Source organism: Paramacrobiotus metropolitanus, unplaced genomic scaffold (genome assembly GCF_019649055.1).
Source record: "Paramacrobiotus metropolitanus isolate TYO unplaced genomic scaffold, Prichtersi_v1.0 Parri_scaffold0000077, whole genome shotgun sequence".
Lineage (NCBI taxonomy): Eukaryota > Metazoa > Tardigrada > Eutardigrada > Parachela > Macrobiotidae > Paramacrobiotus > Paramacrobiotus metropolitanus.
The window spans coordinates 477178-498703 of record NW_026570297.1 but is presented as its reverse complement, the minus strand read 5'-3'; the positions used below and the strand labels follow the sequence as shown (position 1 = coordinate 498703).

The 21526-nt window shown below is 41.5% G+C and overlaps 3 protein-coding genes across 9 annotated transcripts; all 3 read right to left on the bottom strand.

The window, feature by feature from the left end:
• Nucleotides 1-268: 268 nt before the first annotated feature.
• Nucleotides 269-4443, bottom strand: LOC129595323 (KH domain-containing, RNA-binding, signal transduction-associated protein 1-like). The gene is made up of 8 exons (XM_055492286.1): nt 3938-4443; nt 3033-3148; nt 2854-2970; nt 2370-2525; nt 1974-2246; nt 1559-1760; nt 989-1149; nt 269-772 (listed from the first exon to the last, which is right to left on the bottom strand). The coding sequence occupies exons 1-7, from the start codon at nt 4116-4118 to the stop codon at nt 1031-1033; spliced, it is 1164 nt and encodes a 387-aa protein (XP_055348261.1). The 5' UTR covers nt 4119-4443; the 3' UTR covers nt 269-772; nt 989-1030.
• Nucleotides 4444-5211: 768 nt separating this feature from the next.
• Nucleotides 5212-17982, bottom strand: LOC129595325 (dnaJ homolog subfamily B member 6-like). 7 transcript variants are annotated; one of them, XM_055492287.1, is made up of 8 exons: nt 17799-17982; nt 17161-17232; nt 11466-11631; nt 8567-8676; nt 7373-7612; nt 6555-6810; nt 6348-6446; nt 5212-6020 (listed from the first exon to the last, which is right to left on the bottom strand). In XM_055492287.1, the coding sequence occupies exons 3-8, from the start codon at nt 11528-11530 to the stop codon at nt 5687-5689; spliced, it is 1104 nt and encodes a 367-aa protein (XP_055348262.1). In that variant the 5' UTR covers nt 11531-11631; nt 17161-17232; nt 17799-17982; the 3' UTR covers nt 5212-5686. The 7 variants fall into 7 exon arrangements, with proteins under 7 accessions (XP_055348262.1, XP_055348263.1, XP_055348264.1 ...); XM_055492288.1 differs by lacking the exon at nt 17799-17982 and adding an exon at nt 17416-17550; XM_055492289.1 differs by lacking the exon at nt 17799-17982 and adding an exon at nt 17465-17545.
• Nucleotides 17983-18587: 605 nt separating this feature from the next.
• On the bottom strand, nt 18588-21473 carry LOC129595381 (GTP-binding protein 10-like). The gene is given in 8 exon segments (XM_055492375.1): nt 18588-18996; nt 19057-19180; nt 19410-19595; nt 19838-19890; nt 20070-20249; nt 20252-20382; nt 20807-21015; nt 21087-21473. Coding segments are annotated over 8 exon segments (1149 nt in total). The 5' UTR covers nt 21126-21473; the 3' UTR covers nt 18588-18769.
• Nucleotides 21474-21526: the final 53 nt, after the last annotated feature.

Below are 21526 nucleotides of genomic sequence, written 5' to 3'. Positions count from 1 at the left end.
TGTATCAGTATCATCCGCAATTTGGTATAAATACTGTATTTACATCTACTTTTGTGTAAATCCTGTAACTAAATTCTACTTTTACGCGCGACAGAATTTTGTTGCTTTCTCTTTTCCCAACTTTGCGCCGTAGTTTAATTTTTTTTGTAAAAACATTTTTGTTTATGTGTTCATATATCAGCAGAAGATTTTTATTACGTCTTTATAAATTTGACTTTATTCTTGCGATTTGTTAGTTGTTTAGCTTTCTTTATTTCAACACAATGTCAGTGGTTATGGAAATTTTTGGTTTATTTTCCTTAGCAGAAAGATCAGCGATAGCAGCAAATAGAGAGATATTCAAGCAGTCGAAGACAAAACAAGTCAAGTATTATGGTTCAGCAAATGTCCGGCGTCTTCAGCACAAAGATTACATTTCCAATTTCAAAGATAAAAGCCAGCTTCATCAGCTTTACGACACTAACTCGCAGCAGTAAATTCAAAAGAATTAGCTCGGTCGATCATCAGACAAAATTTTACAGTGTCCAGGGAAAACTGAAGAATTATTAGTATGAGCGGTTACACAGTACCATATCCAAAGTCATGATGATATTATTGTAAAAACAATTTCAAGCTACCAACGCAAAAATTTGACAGAAGAACACTCATGATATCCCAACTAAATCAGAAAGAAATATGACAAAGCGATTTTTGCAGATTAATTTTCCAGCGCTTATTTTTGCCCAAGAGTAACAGTAGTATCCCGTGTCGGAACGAGCGATTGCATACGAACCTTCACAAACCAGTAAACAAATATTAACCATTTTTCAAATATTATTATTCCTGCATCCTACAACGTTTTTCTACAAAATTAATATTCAAGCGAACAAATAATCAATAAAAGTATTCATCGTTAACAACTGGCAACATATACTTAACATTCGCGTTTAAACAGTCATAAAATAAATACACATAGATACAAACATAGAAAAAAAGAAGTATTTATTACCTTCTGGCAAAATAATATTTTCCGCTGAACTTCCCGTATAACTCAGTATCCTCCCTGTTGTGCATAGGGAGAGGGGCGCGGCTGCTTAGGCGCTGCAAATCGAGTGGCCGGGGGCGCTTTGCCGCCTCCGTTACTCATATCGCCCCAACTGTTGTCGTACCCTACAAAAGGCACCAACGTTTGTCTGATTTCAGGAGACTGAAAACTACATTCCGTTCTCAGAACTATGAGAATTGCAGGAATACTCTCCGGCCGCCCCAAGGATGATCCCGAGCACAGAATCACCCAGAATAGAGCAGCCGCGAACAAGCAAAATTTTAACCAAAGTAAGTAAAACTTCCGGACCAAAATTTAAATCTGATTGGACTGGTCAAAAATTTTTTCCGAATATTATTCATTACTGTCCTCTGAATAGCTCTTTTTATTTCTTCCCCGGAGCTTTGTTTCAGAACGATAATTATATAAGTTAAAATTTTATTAATATTTTCAAATAAACATCAACTGAGTAGACCAAAACAACAGACAAGTTCTTATAAAATCGTTAAAGAATGTCGAACATCAAAAGCGTACCTGGATAAGCCGTGCTAGCCTGTTGCGGAGCCCCATATCCAGCCTGCCGCGCTCCCGCCCACTGGGCCGCCGCTTGTCCGTAAGCAGCGGCCTGCGAGCTGCTGTCCGTGGCGTGGGTCTCATACCCGGTCGACTGTCCGTAATCATTGGCCTGCGCGGGATAACTAGCATACACGTTGGACTCTCCATAGTCACTGGATCCCTACCAAACCAAACACAAACCGTCAACAATCTATCCCAATTGCCTCCTTCACCGAGCACATCATAACGGTATTTCAGATAATGGTCACTGAATATCAGAGTACTAGGCGAGCGGCCCCGTGGTCCCCTATTTCTAGGCAGGGCACTCATCCCGACTCAGCAACCGACCGGTTATCATCATTAATCGCACCACAACATCACGCTGCGTAATTACCGGGTACGACGATCCGGGGGAAGACGCAGCTGCAGACTGTCCGTAGTAATAGCTGGATTCCGCCTGTGGGGCGGGAGGCGCCACCGGAGCGGGCGGTGCCGGGCGTGGCATCGCGGGTGCTCCGTAGGGACGTGGTCCGCCGGGAGGTGGTGCGCGAGGACGCATGTGGGGCGGAGGTGGTGGCCGCACTCCGGGAGGGGGTGGTCGCATGCCGGGACGCACTCCGGGCGGCGCGGCGCCGGGCACGCCTTCGTACTCCGATGGGATATAACCCTGAACAGAAGAAAAGCTCTGCTGTAGCGCTGTGTATATAAACAGAATTATTTCTAAATAATATTTATTGAGTTTTAAGCAAAAGCAGTGGTGATCGTGGCAGTACGGGCGACGGTGACTTACCGGATGGTTGGGATCCAAGAACTTCTTCAGTTCATTGAGAACGTGGGCGAAACGCGCTTGGGCTTCCACGGGATAAGCGTGGATCTCGATGAAGATGTGCAGATCCTCGTTGAGATGCGCATACTTCGGATCGCCGCTGTTGCGCATTTCTTCCTCCTATCAATTACCAGACAAACGCACCCATCAGCTGAACAGTCACATTCACAAAAACGGTCGACTTTAAACCCATGTTGCAACTTTCTGACCAGCAAATTCATGTCTCAAATTTAACAACTCGTACTGTTTTATTTTCTGCTTTCCTGAATACGCACAACATGCGACATATTTACTTATTAACAACTTAGATATCATCGTTGTCAACATGTTACAGCAGTAATTTCCATAGACCGAATTAAGAGAAGAAATCCGTAAATTGTTTTGATACAGTAAGTAGCTGTACTGGCAAAATCCGATGGTTACTGAACAGCCAGCAACAGCTTCTTACCTTGGCTTTGTCCCACATGGATCCGCGTCCGAAGATCATGATGCGGGTGCGCGTGTTGGCCTGCAGGGCTTTCAGAGTGGCGCCCTTCGGTCCCAGAAGGCGGCCAACAAAGTTGATCTACACAAGTGAAAAATTCAGTCACGAGAAGATGGCCGGATATCATTGAGAGACCACGGTACCTTAGGATGTTCTTTGAGGGGGATCAGCACTTTCTTGACAATCTTCACCGGCACATCACGGTGCACGATGATGTAGCCCTGCTCCGTGATTTCTCCAGCCCTCACACGAGCCAATTCTACAACATCATGAAAATGGTTAACTGTTGTATTATTTCTATAGAACTGAACCAAAGAACGTTTAGTGACAAATGCGGAAACCTTAAAAACCAGCTAACCCAAGTAAACAAATGGCTTCAAAGTACAAATACAAAAACTGTGTACAACATCATCACTGTAAAATCTTTTGTTTTTCATCCAAAAATATAACTGTTTATGCAAAGTGCCGAGTCGGCAGACTGATGCCGCTTTTCGAAGTTTTTTTCCTCGATATCATATTTGTCCACCACAGCCATTCGGAGACAATTTGCCAAGTGGCAGAAGCTAATTAGACAAGTATGTTTTAACTCAGAATTTTTTGTATTGTTTTATGCTACATTACACCACATTTTTAAACTGTTATAGCATTTTTTTTACGATTTTGATCAAATTTTAGCGGGTTGATATGCCGCAATTTAACAATTTTAACGCCATATTTTTCTAACATGCAGCATAAAGCTGCGCGCACTCACTTCCGGATGTTGGGTAAAATAATTCTACCACACTATGCCGACCATAAATAAGACTTATAAGTCTAAACAATAAGACCGAACTATGCTAATTATTCCAAAATTATCAAATGCAGCAGTACTCCGTATCAAAAAACTAACGACAGCAAAAGGACAGCCGATCGATTGTAATACGGCGTTTCCGGCCATTTCTCTGTTCAAAATTCACCAACTTACAAAATCGGCTCTACTCGCGATTTGTCAAGGCCAAAAATGAAGTTCTAGATGGTGAACTACGGTTAATAGTCGCATTTTGCATACCTCGATCGGCCAGCGCCCGCACCAAATGGAAGCCGTCGCCGAGGCCCTTGATTTCCTGCTCCACCTGACGCAGATAGTCCTCGGTTTCGGGTGGCAGCGCCACAGCGGCCGTGTATTTGACGGGCGACCCACCGTCACCCGCTCCGTTCATCGCGTCCTCCTGCTTGATCTCCATCTCCATTTGGGTTAAGGGGTGATTACTAACTAACAGTCAAGCATCAACGGGAAAACGGGAGACCGAACACCATCCACTCACAACAAGGATCAACCGAGACCGTCAACAATCGAACGATGCCCAGAAAAGTGCTGGCTGATAATCGCTATTTCCGCGTCTAACTGTCACACTGCTGATAAATAGCCTGGCTTTAGTAGTTTAGAATTTCATGTGTTATAAGATTTTTAGAACTCCAAAGGGTTTTTCAGTCATGGACCTACGATAAAAAATAACTGCTAACTAACAAGCCAGAAAATGCCGAACTTGGAAAATGAAAAATCAAAGAAGTCACCGTGCACAAGCCAGCAACCATGGCGGTCATGATTCGCCTTGGGCTGGAGTGAATCGAACGAGTCACAGCCCATTGGCCAATAGCAATTAAGCAAGGGTATTCGAGGCACTTCTATTCGTGCATTTTTTTATCTCAGGCAAATCACAAGCGGCATGGCGAGGATGTAAATCTGTTGGCCGGTTGACCTATTTATCCTATTCTTGCCGAATTGCTAACCTCTTCTGAACTTGCAAGAATTATTTCCGGGAACAGCAGTGCGGCCGAATAAAACTACAGCATGTTTTAAATTTTTTAATTTAGACGGTTTATTTTGTTTTGTGCTGGATGATTTTTTAGTGATATGTTGGTTATTGCCTGTTGATTGGTACTGCGGTTTCAATAACACAAAAAAAGCAAAATAAAACCGAAATAAAGGGTTCATAATTTTAAAAAATTATTCTCAATGGTAAATAAGGGTTTCTAAATTAATATTTGTCCACACTCCACATCAATGTCAATAAGAAATACTAAAATCAACCGAACAGGGAAGCTATTCGAATGGATCTCATAACACAAAAATATTCTTACAATGGTCCACTTCCAGAAAAGTGAGCTGTGTCATTGTGTCAGTCGTTAAATAATGTTAATCAATCAATTTTCTTTGTTTGGAACACCTACTCTTACGTTTTGAAAGTTTCTTGGATTCACATGTATCTACCAACTACAGAAATTTTTTAGATGATTTTATAAAACGTTTTCGAGCAAATTCTATAACGGAAGCGAAACGTATCGGCCTCCAAATTTTATTCATAATCGCATGTTACAACGTACAAGCCAAAATAGCCACAGTCCATTCAGTAACATCAGTCCTCATTTTCCTGTGCAACAGAATTCAAAACCCATCGTTCTCTCCGCAAAAACAAATATCGACCATCATTATCCCGCATCTCCAGCATCCGAGAGAAAAAACTTGCAAACCCCCGAAAAAAACATTTGATACCGTTTGTAAACAACACATTATTAGCAACATTAGGCATTAATTATAAAGCGAGAGGAAGAAAAACAAGCGCCAAATTTATATTACTACTCGCCACGCCGCCGCGCGTCCCACCACAACGGTTATCAGTGTAAAAAAAGAAACCACAGAAAAGAAAAAAAAACCAACGAGCTCCCCAAATGGTTCACTATGCGCCCCCCAAACTGAAGTACAACACCACAATTATCCAAAGAGTGAGTGTGGATGCCAGACCCGTTCGCCAGTAGATCAGGCGTGCTGGGTCGTGGTCTGTCCGGCATACCAGTTGCGCTTGGTATGATCATCTCCGCGCATCTTCTTCGTACTGGACACCCCGCTGGTGGCCGGGGTGCGGTGGGCGGCGGGGATATGTACGGCGGTGTGGTGGTGGTGGTGATGATGGTGGCCGTGGTGGTAGGGATTGCTGCTGGTGGTGGCCGGGCGGTGGGGGTCGGTGTGAGCGGCGCCGTTGCTGTGGGATGACGCGCCGGCTGAGGATGCCGTGCGGCTGACGTGCCGGTTGGACGAGGATGATGAATCTTTCGTGTGGGCCACGGGCGGCGCAGTGGCTACCGATGCCGTCCTAGTCGAACAACACAAAACCGTATCGTATACACTTCTACAGAGAAAACTGTAGAACACCGGCTTCTGCTCGATGCGCCTCAATCCAATTCAATGCTTTCACAACAACGAACATCATGCTGTACTCAATTAACTTTCCATAGATTTTTTATCCTGTGCTCGGAGGTATTTCAAAAATGATTTCAGATCACGGCGTTGTTATTTCGGATTGATTGATTGGAAACGTTAACCAATACGTTATCATAAAACTCGAGTAATTTTATAATAAACTTTCTACTTTATGCTGCTGTATTTCAATAAAAATTTCCTAAGCTGATGTTAAACTTACGGCTGATGTGGCAGCGCTTGCTGGATACCGTTAACCGATTTGGACTTCAAATTCCCATCTTCATACACGTGCACCGTCTCTACTCCATTCTCCAAAACCCTAAGAAAACGCACATATGTCTTACACACTCAAAGTACTACAAAATCTGCATAAGGAATTTCTTCTGGCCGCATTCACAATAACATCCGTCCACCGTATGCAACGTACTTTTTCGTGGAGATTTTCTTGCCGTTGACCACCTTGGTGGTGGTGGTGATGCGACGGATGGCCGGTGTATCATGGGCGAACGTCTCGAAGTTGGTGGTGGAGGCCGTAAAGGCTGAGAAGCCGTGATTATGATGATGGTCTAGCATATGATCGGTACTGAATGCATGGCGCAGCATGGGACTGATGCCGAAGCCGAAGGAGAACACCGGTGGTGGGAAGCCGAAAAATGCGTTACGATAGCGATCCTGACGCAGATCTGCCAAATATACAGCCTCCTCATTTTCATTCGACAATAATAGTCAAAGATAAACATTCAACTCAATGAGAACAAAAAGAAATTCGCGAATCTTGAAAATCAAATCAACGTTAAAAACGGTAAAAAATACATAAGATAAAACTGATAAAAGGAAATATTTCCAAAAACTAAAGGGCAAAAACGGTATAATTACAGAAAAACCTTTTGTTGCGATCAAAGACTATTGACTAAGTACCAAAGTGTGAACGTAAATATCGAAATTATTAAACCGCAAAACTTGAAAGCAAGGTTACGAAAGAAATCAAAGCAAACACAACTATGAAACAAAAATAAACAATAAAAACGGTTGTAACAATAAATCTACCCAACACTTTGTAGACAAGATGCACTCAAACAAATTATGACAATCTCCATAAAACCTTTTCCAGATGACAGAAGAGAGCGCCATAAACACCCGGGCACTCAATAATAACGAGCTCAATACGGCTGCACAATAGGCTCGTTATAGGACACAATCCCGATTTGCCGTGCGTTGGCCTCGGCCGTGTAACGTCATTATTACCTGAAAATGGGTCGCCACCAAAGAACTCGCGGAACAGATCAAACGGATCCCGGAAAGTGAAGCCAAAGGAAGCGAAGGGATCATCGAACTTATCATCGTCGAAGGCGGTAAATCCGAACCCGAAGGGATCGGTCGGCCGGTGATGGCGATGTCGGGTGGAGCCGCCACGACGCGACTGTCCCGCAGCATGCCCGGCTAGACCCTCGTGGCCATGTGTATCGTAAATTCCGCGCTTTTTCGCTACAAACACACAAATTCCCATAAATTATCACTATTTTTGTACGGTCTGCACTGTGCAGTAAGTTCCCATAACAGTACTGTACATGAGTAGCAGCAAACACAGTAAACTTTAATCCAATCAGTGAAGAATCGTAGTACAATGGCAACAACGACAGTTAATGTCAAACCTCTTTCAGCTGTGAACCTGATATAACTATAATTCGCAAAAAAATTCGCATGTTCACAAAACAGTATCTCCACTAACTAGTTTTTACGATGCAGCAGCTGCATGACAGCGGTTTTCGGTTTTTACAATTCGGGTTAAAAACAAGCCCATTAGAAATCGATAATCCCAGGAAGGTCTGATCTGTGGGATCATGATCCCGGCTGAGGGCACCACGTACCCAGCCCAAGTGATCCCAATCTTCCACTGGCCTACTTTACGCCTAATTGAAAACTTGACATATCAAGTGGCCGCTACGAATATAACCGCTCTAGTATCCTCTAATACAAAGAGCACTCTAATTTCAACGTGGCGTTAACATCCAACCCACGCCAAAAAGTAGGAAAATATTTTGAAATACCCAAGGAAAAAGTTTATGTCACATTCTACAGAATCTTCGAAAACGAAAAAGTAATTTTCAAAAAGACGTAACCTTTACAAACCGAAAATCAAAACTACAAGAGAAATATCTCTAGTATAAGAAATTATTATCATGAGAAATTACGATGATGTAAAAACATTTATCCGATTATCAGAGTGAGATAAGCTTAGACCAACAAACTTTGTTTAAAAAATCGGGCAAGTAAATTTTTTTCTTCACTAGACGCTGGCATATGACAAAGTCGAAAAGAATCACCCCGGAAACTCATTCCATCACATGCAGGAAAAAAAACAGTAACGACAACATTTCGCCGAGAAATCACGTACTGTTGACATCACACGGCATCACATCGTCAGCGAACAAGACTCACCATCTGACAGCACTTCATAGGCCTGTGAGATCTGCTTGAACTTGCGTTCGGCCTCATCCTTCTGCTCGGGATTCTTGTCGGGATGCCAGCGCAGCGCTAAACGCCGGTATCTGCAACACACAACATACACACATCAAGTCACCGCTTGACACAGCACGATACAGAAAATAACTCTGACGCTAGGATAATTATAAGCCATCGCGGCTAAATTTATAAATACGCTGGCTGATGCCCACCCCAAACTATGTAGTACACACGGTCATTGCTGTGTGGGCACAACCAGGACGACACCCAGAAAGAAATTCAATCATAACCGCCGCAAGATGAAAGAGAGATGAGAGAGCGAATTTAACACTTTCTCATTACGACTTTATGATTACGGCCATTTCGCACATAATGTGTCTATTTTTGTCAAACCAATTTACCGTCACCTGAATTCTTTTACCCCTTTTCTGCATCATGTCTAGTCAAAATATTATCTAAAAATACAAATTAACAATCTAGTTTCCCGAAATACAATTCTATAAAGTTAACCGAAAGTGACAATTCGGTATTTTTGGTCGGTGAATTTTCTGTACGTTTAATTTTAAACTGTAATTTCCAAAAACAAAGAAAATTACGTATTATTTATTTAGAATTTCCGCTGTTAAAAATGCAGCAACCACATTTCCCACTGATTTCCATTCTTTACAGGACGTGACGCAACCCGAGCGCAACGTCAACATTTACAACACACACACACACAACATATGAGCTACGCATTACATGCCATCGACACAAAACCGACGACGACGGCGCGTCTCCTTTCGCCAGGAAAACTGCTATGCTTAGCATCGGACGCGAACATAGAGTGTAAGCATGCGGTTAGCCGGCGGGTTTTCGCTCTATTCATCAGCGAGTTTTGTCTTTTACGTAACCGGAATACATAAAGATCAATAATATTCCGTGCATACAAAACACACCACCCAACCTGCGCCTTTTCGACTGACCAAATTATAGGGCTCAACGAGAGAGAAACTCTGCCTCGACGATCTCGCGGATAATCAATAAGCTCACACAACGCACAAACAGCTATTTTCTGCCACGAAAATGCTTCACCTCGATGATCTATCGATTAATTTGTTGATCCGAAAATACTCGTAAAAATGTAAAATCATTATCAGTAAAACGTTAGGAGCGTGCAGAATATCTTCCAAGGAAAATCACACGCTTTCAACCAAGCCCGTCGTACAAACAAAGAAAAACTCTTAAATAATATGAAACATTTTTTCATTAATTTGGATGCAATAAAAAAATGAATTCCCGTTAAAAAAGTACGAATATCAATAACTATGTAATACCAACAGAATTAATTATTTGGACATGGAATCAGCATCCACTACACTACGTCTTCAATAACAACTACGGCGTTCCGGGACAAATTGCGTAGTCGCCTAATCAGAGCGTCCGAAACCAGAACGAATAATAAATAAAAACCGATGAGAGTAAAACTAATTCCATGAAAATTACAAATTAACACCGGAAAAACGAGGACGCTTGCAGAGCGTTACGCGAGCCGGTAGAACAACGAAATTTCTTCTGTAATAGCGAACCATGCGCTTTAAGTACGATTAAAAATCGATCGCTAATCAAAATTTAAAGAAATCAACGTCTTCACAAGTCAACTGAGCAATACAGTCGCCCGCTGATTCACGCTAATTCCACAACAATGATCCCACTGATTCACCTTGCAGCCTAACAACACGGCGCACCCCCGTGTGCCCTGGATCCCTGGACGGTAAACAAAGGGGCCCGACTGATTCACTCTCGTCCCGGGGACCCGCACACCAAGAGCTTCTCCTTGACCTGGACGATTGTAGGTTACTAGAGCGTCTGAATCACAACCTGCACTGCGCACTGCCGCCGTGCATTTTTCATTTTTCCGCTCCGACCTAGGCCGGTCATCTCCGGGCCACTCATACGAAGGCTATGCAACAAAGAATGTCCGCTGCTGTGCGCATCATCTTTCACGCTGCCCCATACAATACTAATACATGCAATACGGTGCTCTGGCAAATAATCAGAGCAAAGAATGCCTTTATCAGTGGCAAATATTTGCCCGACAATATTGAACTTCCTATTTGAAGGCCGCTGATTCGATACCGCTTGGTGTCACCTGTATCGAATGTGTGGGAAATTAAAAATTCCATGAGCTAGTGGCAAAAAATATGCGGTAAAACAATGCAAGAAACAATTGCATAAGCGACAATTACGAAACCAGCACTACAAACATCGCGCAGCAAAACATCGTCAGCTACTCCAAAGTCTCGCATGATGACAAGTTTCTTATTTCCAGAGTAAAAACACTGAAATGTGAACTTATTTTTGAACAGAAATTTCGGCAATAATACTAATTTAGCAAAGTCAAAAAGTCTCGAATAGAAAATCAATTTTTTAAAAAAGTAGTCCAAAATAGAAAGTGAAGCTAGAAAATCATAGACTTGGGAAGCAACGACAATCCGCAGTTTTCAAACGATAATTATCGAGCAAAACAACCTATAAAACCCGCCAAACAGCATCCATTTCGTCCAGTGAAAACTGAAAACATGTCAGCCATCTGCTGTATATTTCCCGATAAAATTGCGCGACTCCGATGGCGAATGGATACATTAACCCATAACAGCACGAGGCGATCACAAGCCATAAATTCCGATTAATAACTCTCACTCCATGCCAACCTTATTTCACAACCGCGCCGTAACGCAATTCAAAAAATTTACAGCACACTGGAAAAACTAATTTTAATCAAAAAGGTCCAGAAAATTTTTTTGAAAATATTCTAAATATTATTTTCTTTACACCAGAAGCAAGTTCTTAGGAAACGAATACCATACAACATAGTGAATGAGACATCACTTACGCTTTTTTGATCTCCGAATCCGACGCCGTCCGTGTAATCTCCAGAATCTCGTAGAAATCGTGCATTGTAGTTTGTACCCAACAGGTCAGGACAGTCCAGTTAAGAAATCCGTGGAGAGAAACAAACGCACCAAACAGTGGGTCCCCTTTATTTATTCCCCGTCAGTCTACACAAGAGGAGAAAGAGAGAGTAAAGCGCGATGCTGCTGCATTAGCCTCTCGTCAAAATCACTCATACACACTGCATGCCTATAACTGGCCAACACGACCGACAGATAAATATTACTGCAGTCAATGGGGAGACATACGTGCATACAACACAACAGCCCAGAGAGAAAAGAAAGCTATTTACAGACTCAACCGGTTCGGCTGCGGCAAACCTGATTCACATTGGCATCAGTACTAATCCAGCTCGTGTATCGTACAGATACAAATTTGGCGTAATAAGTAAACCTGACTACAAAATCGTAGACTATGGGCAGGTGGCCAATTCGCGAGGTTTTCTATCTTCGCAGAACAAAAAGAAAAAAGATACGCCAAAATTTTAAAGAACACCAAGCAAACTAAATCAAAACAAATTTTCTTAAAACATTTTTTATACAAAAAATAATAAATGCACGAAAAATATGGCGCACTGCTAAACGATTCACATTAAACACATCACGCAAAATTTGCAATTTTTAGCTACCTAAGTACAGTTTAAATGCCCCACTTTAAATTTACAAAAATAATAAGGATTTTAATTTTATTCATAACGGTAAAATAATGATGGCTGAGATTAAAAATGATCTAACTGACTAAAACATAAAAAAACCTGTTATAACAAAATGGAAAAGCCATGTGCAATTCGATTATTCGAGTGCGCATTGCACAGGTGTACAATTAACGCAGTCAAAATTTTACCAAACGTTCCATCACCGCGCGTTTGCTGATGTTATGGAATACCGAATAGCAATGTTAATAATTCTTAACGATTATTTACCCAGCTGCGATTCGTCGGGGGCAACCCGTCATACAACTATGATATATCTCCGTGCTAAATGACGCTATCATTCGCACTGCAACCTTGATAAGCCGCACCAATTTGCAGTCCAATTAATAAATAATCCAGCAGCACGTGCTGTCTTCGTACGCGCAGACGGCGGCATTCACTGGAAATTAATATTAACGGAACTCCGGCGCAATCAAACAGACTTCGTTAATAAAACAACCCACCCGCGCACAGAGAAATACGTTCAGGAAATCCCTAAAATTAGTTCCCAGCAAAAACGTAAATAGAGTAGTACGCACTTAACCAGCAGCCACAACGATGATGTCCGAGGATATCAAACACGGAAAATATGTAGTAACTAGTACAAAAAACCTCTTCTAAGCCGTAACAGTGTTACCGTGGCAGCCAAATAAAATTATTCACAAATTTTACTTCGAAAAGCTGGAAGCCTGCAACTTTTACTTAGCACATAACGTTATCATTTAGTTGGCCATAATCTGATTAATGCAACACTTATTTTGCTGGTGATACCACTTAATTTATATTAATTCTGAATCTAATCAGCTGATCATTGTTAATAACGAAAACGAACACTAAGGCAGCATTTTAAACGTCTAAAATTTATTTTAATCAGACTTGCATAAGGAAAAGAAATAAGAAAACCTAAACCTCAATGAAAGAAAAACCGTTAAACACAATTCAGAAATGAGTATCAAAATTCGGAGCGAAGATACTGTATTACAAAACAAAATATTGTGACAGTATCTATTATTGAACATGATATGACACATCGTCAAACACGCGCAATTATCAAGTTTATGTTCTGAAAACAATCAGACCACAACATTTCGCCGTAAGTTTTCACCATCGCCACATTGCTACAGATCTATAACGTGGTCGCAACGCGCTTCAACATACGTAGCACCGGCATGGAAATTCGCCATACAACCCGGCACTCACCGAAATATCGGAAATAATTCCTCCCGCGAGGGAACACCAAGGGGACCATCCAATCCGATTAATTCTCAACCAAACACACCACCCCGAAACAACCTCCCAGAAAGATATTCTTCAGATTATCGCCCACGGCGGATTAAACCCGGAAAAAAGTTGAGAAAAAATCCCCCGTATTCTCTTCACACGCGGCTACCATCCCGCACACAACCAGTAAAAACGGGAGAGAAAAGCCGCTCTCCCAACACACAACCACCCGCCCGACACTCCTTCAGCACGCAAGGGATAATCTTAGACAGGATTATTGATCGATGGGACGCTGTCCGTGGAGACAACGATAAAAACTCTTCAAACAAATAGCGCCGCAGCCAACACACAACACCGCCCGAGTCACGAGAACGCCATCACAGTTTTCCCTGACGCAACACCATGCAAACCACCCATTCCCGGCTGTGCGTGAACGCTAAGTAGCAGCACTTATTTGACGTCTTATGCATGAATAAATGTTGCTGCTGCTGCTCAAAGCCGGCCACTATCATCATCCGTCAGCTTCTCATAATCAACCCAAGACCAGACAACCAGACAGGGCTCCACAGAAGAAAAAACATACAAATTAATGCACAAAAGCTCTCGACACACTCGTTTCCTATTGTAATCAATGCATACTTACACATTGCGTAGTAAGGCAAACATGTGCCGACAGAGCTTATACAACATCGCGAAAGACCAGTTACCGCAAAAGAAACAAAATAAAATTGTAAACAAACTATAATTTCCGGTTCTGAAATATTTTTAAGAAAGGTTCAACATAAATCCTGAAATTATTATGGCTATAATTAATTTACCACAAAATTATCTACCAGAACGAGAGGAGAAAAGATAAAACAACAACAAAATATATATTCAACGAAATACAAAATAAGCGCCCAAACCAACGGTTAACCATACGTAAAACACACCATGACATAGTAAAGAAAGAAAGCGTACTCTGTACTCGTACGAAATTTTATAATAATTCTAATTACTCTGAGCCATTTTTCTTTTTGCATTTTGTAATAATCAATTCAAGTGCAGAATTCCGGTTTGCCCGTACACTACACCAGCCTACAGCTTAACCTTGCTGCCTGACGTCCGCCAGCACTTGTAATCACTGTTTTCTGCGATCAATATATGTGGATTTTAGCTCTGAATCATCAAATTTCATCTCATTTAATTTACCATTTCCACAACAGATTAACATGGTAACCGGTTCGAAGATATCTTTATCCAAGAGGCAAAACAGATTATCATGTCTACTGCAGCACTTATGTAATTCAGGGGAAATCAATTGAGAATTTTACAAAGAGCTGTATTCTGTAGCAGGCTTGAACAGTGTTTTGATAAGATGCCAGAATATCTTTAGTGACTCATATTATTTATTCCTCCATCGTCGTAAAAAAATCGCGTAAATAAAAATACAAACAAAACTACAAAAATTTGGGAAAATAACTGAAGCACTCCAAAAAAGCTTCATCAACAGATAAATTAACAATACCAACGAAAATATCAAAATTCGCAATGGAGCAACACTTGAAAACTGACAAAAACCAGCCAAAATCGATGCTAATTTTTTCCAGCAGCGGCCTGTAATTTTTTATGCATGTCTGTAATTTTCCGGCTGCCGGCGGAATTTAAAATGCAAATTCTTTCACGTGCGGAGACGTCGGTTATCAAGCCCAACATCGAACCATAATGGACACATTTGTATCGCTCTCAACCTGTCCGATAAGTAAACAGTTTTTTAGGCCAATGCGCGTCTTAACCGCCAGCTTCGCCGTCTGTCCTTTCGCATCACAAACATTTCCTCTCTCTCATAATTGAACGAACAATTTCTCAACATTCATCCTCATGACTTTTACGAGGCTGATCGAAAAACCCGCAGCTGACGTTTTTTCGACCACCTTGCTACAACATGCGCTCAGGCGCTGCACCACTCGGCGGAAATGGCATTTTTTCCTCACCGATCATCTCTGTGTCTCAAGTCGTCAACCTGCTGCATTGGCAGTAAAAATGCCCACGTCTTGCAACTTCGGCTAGTGTTTTCTGACTTTTCCTCCATGTCTACCTGGTGAAGGCACTCTTGCGGAAGAACAGACAAGCAAAACGGCTACTGATTCGTCACACACGCAAACCATACGCGAACCTCATCAAATATTCTGTAATTACAATTTCAACGAAATCGGGAACTACTCAAGCAAACAGAAACACCCCAAAACGGTTCATTAATTCACTGCGAATTATTTCCTTTATCTAATATTTTGTTTTCAACCAGTTACATTTTTAAAACTATTTTCAAAAGAATTCGCTGACAAAGTCCGACTTTTTAGTTAGGCTTGCGGAACGAAAATATTTAATCTGCAACTGCGAAGTGGAAATAAAAATAACCGATGCCGGTGTGAATTATGTACGATTTACGAATATTTTATTTAGGATTTTTTAGACAAGCAATTTCAGTCCAATCAAAATTGTTTCCCAAAAAAAATTTACTTTGTATTAAAATGAATTTAAGAAAAAAATGTATAACAAGAAGCTGGTAAAATCGTAACCCTAATTACGTTTTAATTCCTTGGCATAATGTCTTCCGGCTGGTTCCGGTTCTGAAGAGAGAACCCATCTCTCACGAAATCACAGCCGATCCTTGTCAGCGTCCATAAAAGCGACAATCTAATGGATAAGCGCTATAAAAAATCCATTTAGCCCACGCGACATGACCACCGCACCCAGATTGTCCCGCGCAGTGTTCCCCCAGAAAACAAATTACAGCGCAGGAATATACATATATGTTTCGGCTTGATTGCGCCGGCAAGTCGTTTACTGCCGGCCGACCACGACGTGGACAATCGATCAGCGGAGGACGAGGGGAAATCAATGTTTTCTCATCATCCCCAACCCCCACCGACTGAAAATAGCACAACGGGAGAAAAGTGCGGTAAATGTCACCTGCTACGCAATGCCAGCAGTGTATGCTGACTGCTGCGCTGAATGGAAAATCAACAAAATAATTATGGAGAAATGGCTAATCCCATTTCACAAGAAAGGAACACTGAGCGATCGAATGTCAGGGGAGTTTTATTCTCTAATCGTTATGGGATTGGCTACAATTTCTTACCGACAGATCCCTACAGAATAAAAGAATCTGCTATCTAATCAGACTAATTATAATATTATGAGAAATGGAAAATGCATTAACATGGAAAAATCTGTTAAACAAATTGTGTTTGAAAATTAAAAAATAACTCGTATACTTTTCTTATATATTTTATCAAAGACACCGGGCCCACGGACCACAGCCATAATTATAATTGGCTGCATAAAATAAAAAAATGTATGAATTTTCACTGGTCACCATTATTCATTATGACGCAAAAAATGTGATACGTGCCCGACAACTGCTCACAATTTCTGCGAAAAATTAGCGAAAAAGCACAGTTTCAGCACTTCTGTAAAAACTGCCTCACGTATCGAACCATCCACTTGAATGAGCGTTTTGGAAAACGTCCAAAACCGAAACACTCCAGAAAATTGCCGCAGCCTTCACGCAATCATTTTTCGAGTACTTCGTACCAAAAATCACGAAATCTTAATCCATAAAAAATCTTACAGCATTTAAATTATTCTAAAAAATTTAAAAAATATTTTAAAATTACTTTGAAAAAAAGGACAAACATATAGTCACAAATACATTGAGTACGCTTCACAGAGTTTCACTTACCGTGATTCTGCTTTCCGCAACGATGGCGACGTTGAAGACAGTCGACAAAGAGAGAGATCCGCAATTTTCACCCTGTCATAATAAAAACCAATGCAACTCGTTCATACGGATAAATTAGCCCTGTACAATAAGCAGATGATAGTGATCACTGATTTGCGACCTGATTCGGCTATTTCTGCACACTGAACAATCGCCGAAAAGCACAACAAGGTCTTTTTATCGAGCAGCTGTAAGTTTCCGTGATTAGCACTTCACCTGCTTCATCAGACCGTAGAGAAAACAGTTGTCATCTGGCCATACATACCGTTTACACATGAGTAATAATAAATCTACACAACCTTCCCTTCATCTTTTATCACCCAGTTTGGCAGCTAATAATCTGAGTCAAATCAAGAAATTATTTGTTTGGTTTATCGGATATTTACACAAAATTCTCGGGGCAAAGTGCCGTCGAACCCGCGCATGTGGCGTAGCGCAGCGAAGGCTGTCGCCCTCCATTAACTCAATGTAGTCAAAAACAACAAAAGTGCTATCGTGATAGCCTCGCAACGCTATATTTACTGCACTGTACGCACGTTCGTCATGAGTACAGGTTGCTCTTCCAGCCTTTAGTTTACTGTACCAAATATTGCACGTACCTTGGAAATATGGATTATGAAACACTGAAAGAATGCAGCTCCAAAATTTCCCGGTATTTACAGGAAGGGCAATGCCATCGTTGGCGGCGTGAGCGAAAGCTCCAAATCTGAAACTGCGGTGTTTCGGAAACAGAAAAATCCAAAAGGCAAAATTGCAACTGTGCAGGCCTGTCATACTACGCTCATTCGGCCAGCAATCTGTAGTACGAGTATGCGGGCCAGCTCGGTTTAGCCAATGTGTGTGCAAAGGTGAGTGCGGCTGACCGCAGCAGTAACGCCCCGTACTGACTAACCTTATGGAAATTTCCTCCACCACTTTAATGGGATTGGAATCGGAAGTGTCCGGTAATCATTGCTTTTTCAGTAGCAACAAATCATTTCCGGTTTGCTGCACATGCATCGGAATCGCCGAAGATCAGGCAGGACCAGTTGTGCTGTGATTTCAAGAACTTGTACTTAAAAATTTGCTAGAAAAACCGAAAGAAACCAGTATTTTGTACGACAAGAAGTACCGAATCAGTCTGATCATAAGAATTTCGCTGGCTTGTAGTTTTTCTGCATATTGGAAACGTAAACGTCGCAAACGTAAACGCAAACAAATGAACGGTATAAAACAATACAAAGTGCTGAAGATGTTTCTATTGCACACTTGACTAATAAAATTACCTTAAAACGGCTACTAATAAACATAAAAGCTTCTACATCAATTTTCGCAGACGGTTGTAAACTGATCGTGGATTCGTGTCGGCGTTACTGATTAAATTCCCATAACAGACTTTTGATCCTTTTGATCACTTCATTTTCCCGAGAAATTCGTCTGGTTATGATTTGCATGAAAACTGCCTGAAACACTCAGAAATTCAATGGAGTCTTATCTATCAATGACAAAACATTAAAAACTCCAATTGTTTGAAAAACCGGCATCAACAAACAAAACCAGAACAAAAACCGGCTGACAAGCGCAGAAATCGTTATGCCAGTGCCGTCTCGCGTTCCAGCTGCGGTCTAATATCCCGCATCAAATCTTTGTAGCTCTGCTTAGCATCCAACTCCAAATCCGCATGATAATCAATTAAGTCCCGCACCCTCTCCTTCACCACATCCACATTGGTGTGCTTCAGTCCGGACATGGGAATGACATCTTCGAAAGTGATCAGATGGCTGGGCCGAATTGATTCCGGCATACCGGAGCAGATCTCTGCCCAAGAAAGCAACAGCATAACAGATTCGATCGAATGTCTGTAAAACGGTATCTTACCTGCATAGTTCTTGACCATATCAGTAAATTCATCACACTTTTTCTGAGCTCCTTCCTTGTCCATTTTGTTGATGGCTAGTAAAGCTGGTTTATCCGTTAACGATTCTTTATACAATTCCAACTCCTTCAAGTTCAAAACACTTGCTTAAATGTAGATATCTTTCAAAATATCTTTTAAAATATCTTTCCAAAACAATTTAATTTTTCGAAAAAAATATCCGCACTTGGGTTTTTCGTCGTACTTATTAACAATAATGTCGCAACAATTACATGATGTTCCACACTCCAACTTCCACAGAATTTTTTTCGAGATGATTAACATTTCCAAACAGCACTGTAATTTTTGTACTTACTTTGTTTAAAAGGACCAAAGTTTCAAATGCCGTGCGATAAGGATATTCTGGCCCCAGCTGGAAGCCTTCCACATCGATCACAAACAACAACAACCTCGTGCGCTCCACGTGCCGCAGAAACCGGAAACCCAGACCGACATTCTTGTGAGCGCCTTCTATGAGCCCAGGTAGATCGGCCATCGTGATCTGAAAACAGCAAATGCTTCAGAGTTCTGACGCACTGCAAACGCGGAGATGGCAGATTCTGCACATTAAAAAATCCTCTCAATTTCAGCTATCACGCAAGCTGTCGACAATCAGTTAAATCCGAGCTGACAATAAAAGTAAGTAACAATAAAGTCATTAACAGTAGTTAAAAGTAAGTAACGATAAAGTAATTGCCGAAAACAAGTGCATTAAAGGATTATAAATTAAAGTGTGCACCATACCTGTCTCCGATCGTCATATTCTAATATTCCCAGTTCGGGACGAATTGTCGTAACTAGAAAGTAAAGGCAAATTCATCAAAAACTTTAACAACATGAGATGCAGCATACAGATATTAGATTCGTATAAGCACGAGCAAAAGCTAAATATGTATGCGTAAACCCCATAATTATTATTTAATCTGCCGTTGAAACTGTTTTAAGTTATCCGAAACTGAAGAATCATGGAACTTACAGGGGAAGGCGGCTATTCGCGGTTTGGCTCTGGATATGGAGGCCAGCAGTGTGGATTTGCCGGCGTTGGGGAATCCCACCAGGCCGATATCGGCCAGAATCTTCAGATCCATCCGTATAAAGCGTGCCTGGCCTTTCTGCGGTAGAAACTGATTCTCCGGGTTGCCTCCCGCGCCCCCCTGGCCAGCACAACCCTATCGTTAACCGTATTGATTTCTCCCAAAACTTCTTTTGTTGCATCATCCACTATCGTCACGCCCAGCGGAACTTGGAGCGTTACATCCGCACCGGTTTTTCCCTGGATCGCCAGTTTGCTGCAAAATGTTTCAACGTGTTCTACCAGAAAATAACCCAGAATTTGTTAGAAAAACCCGAACAACAGGAAAGTATTTCTCACTTAATAAAATTTTAAAAGTCGCACTCGTACAATTTAACACATACTCGTACTCGTATCGTATGCAAAATCTGCAAAGAAAATCATCCAAAACAAAACTATCCAAAATTTATTTTGTAGTGAAACTTCAAAACGAATAAAATATTCTCCCGGATTTAGTTTTTTAACGAAACCTTAAACTCCGTAAACGATGAATACACGTAAATAATTCTCTCATATTTATTTATTTTTTAGTGAAACTTCCAAATCTGCAAAAGGGTACAAAAGTTTCCCAAATTTTCAGCAGAAATGCCCAACCGCAGAAGAAGTTATAATTATGAAACACCACATCTGACGGAACTCACGCACTGGGTCCACCGGGCTGTCCTTCCCAGCGCTGACTGGGATTGGCTTTATACAGCTGCTTGAGACTCTGCGATACTCGGACCTTCTCCGCTTCGGCCACCACATCGCCTCCTTTGCCGCCGACGCCTCCGTACCGCGCCATCCCCACACCCCCCGTACCGCCCTTACAGAAGACGCGCAAGGAATCGATGAACTTCTTGCCGCGGAACTACAGCGACAAACAGACGGACACTTTGCACCTGCATGGTGTTGAACGAGGAAAATATACGGAGAACTCACAGTGGTACGCTGATCAAACAGAACTCTTGTCGTCCGCATTCTGTTGGCAGCATCAAGGCAGACGATCAACAATCATCCAGGATCGATAGCAGATTACTCCAGGATAACAGTGGATTGTAGATATTGTCGTTGCTAGTGTCAAGACTCAAATGCGTTATGATATTCCACCAAGGAAACGAATGAAAGCATGAAACAAAAGTTACAAAACGATGGTCGACACTTCAGTTACACTGCCACGCAGGAAACTCGATGAAACTTAAGCCGCCAACCAGACTACAATTTGGATAGAAACTGTAGTGTGAAATCTCAATAAAATGATACACTGTAATTTGTAACATCGTTTAACATTCAGATTTAACACTATTTTAACAGCTTCGAAAATATCTCAAGAAGTCTGCTAGTAAGTAAGTACCGTTCGCACTTTTCATGTCAAAAAGAAT

Coding starts and splice junctions, on each gene's coding strand:
- LOC129595323 (XM_055492286.1), bottom strand. CDS start 4,118: ATGGAGATGGAGATCAAGCAGGAGGACGCGATGAACGGAGCGGGTGAC. Junction 1,761..1,973: donor CCCCCGGATCGTCGTACCCG/GTAATTACGCAG, acceptor TTGGTTTGGTAG/GGATCCAGTGACTATGGAGA. Junction 1,150..1,558: donor GGCTAGCACGGCTTATCCAG/GTACGCTTTTGA, acceptor TGCCTTTTGTAG/GGTACGACAACAGTTGGGGC.
- LOC129595325 (XM_055492287.1), bottom strand. CDS start 11,530: ATGCACGATTTCTACGAGATTCTGGAGATTACACGGACGGCGTCGGAT. Junction 8,677..11,465: donor GATTCGGAGATCAAAAAAGC/GTAAGTGATGTC, acceptor TGTGTGTTGCAG/ATACCGGCGTTTAGCGCTGC. Junction 7,613..8,566: donor CTATGAAGTGCTGTCAGATG/GTGAGTCTTGTT, acceptor GTGTGTTTGTAG/CGAAAAAGCGCGGAATTTAC.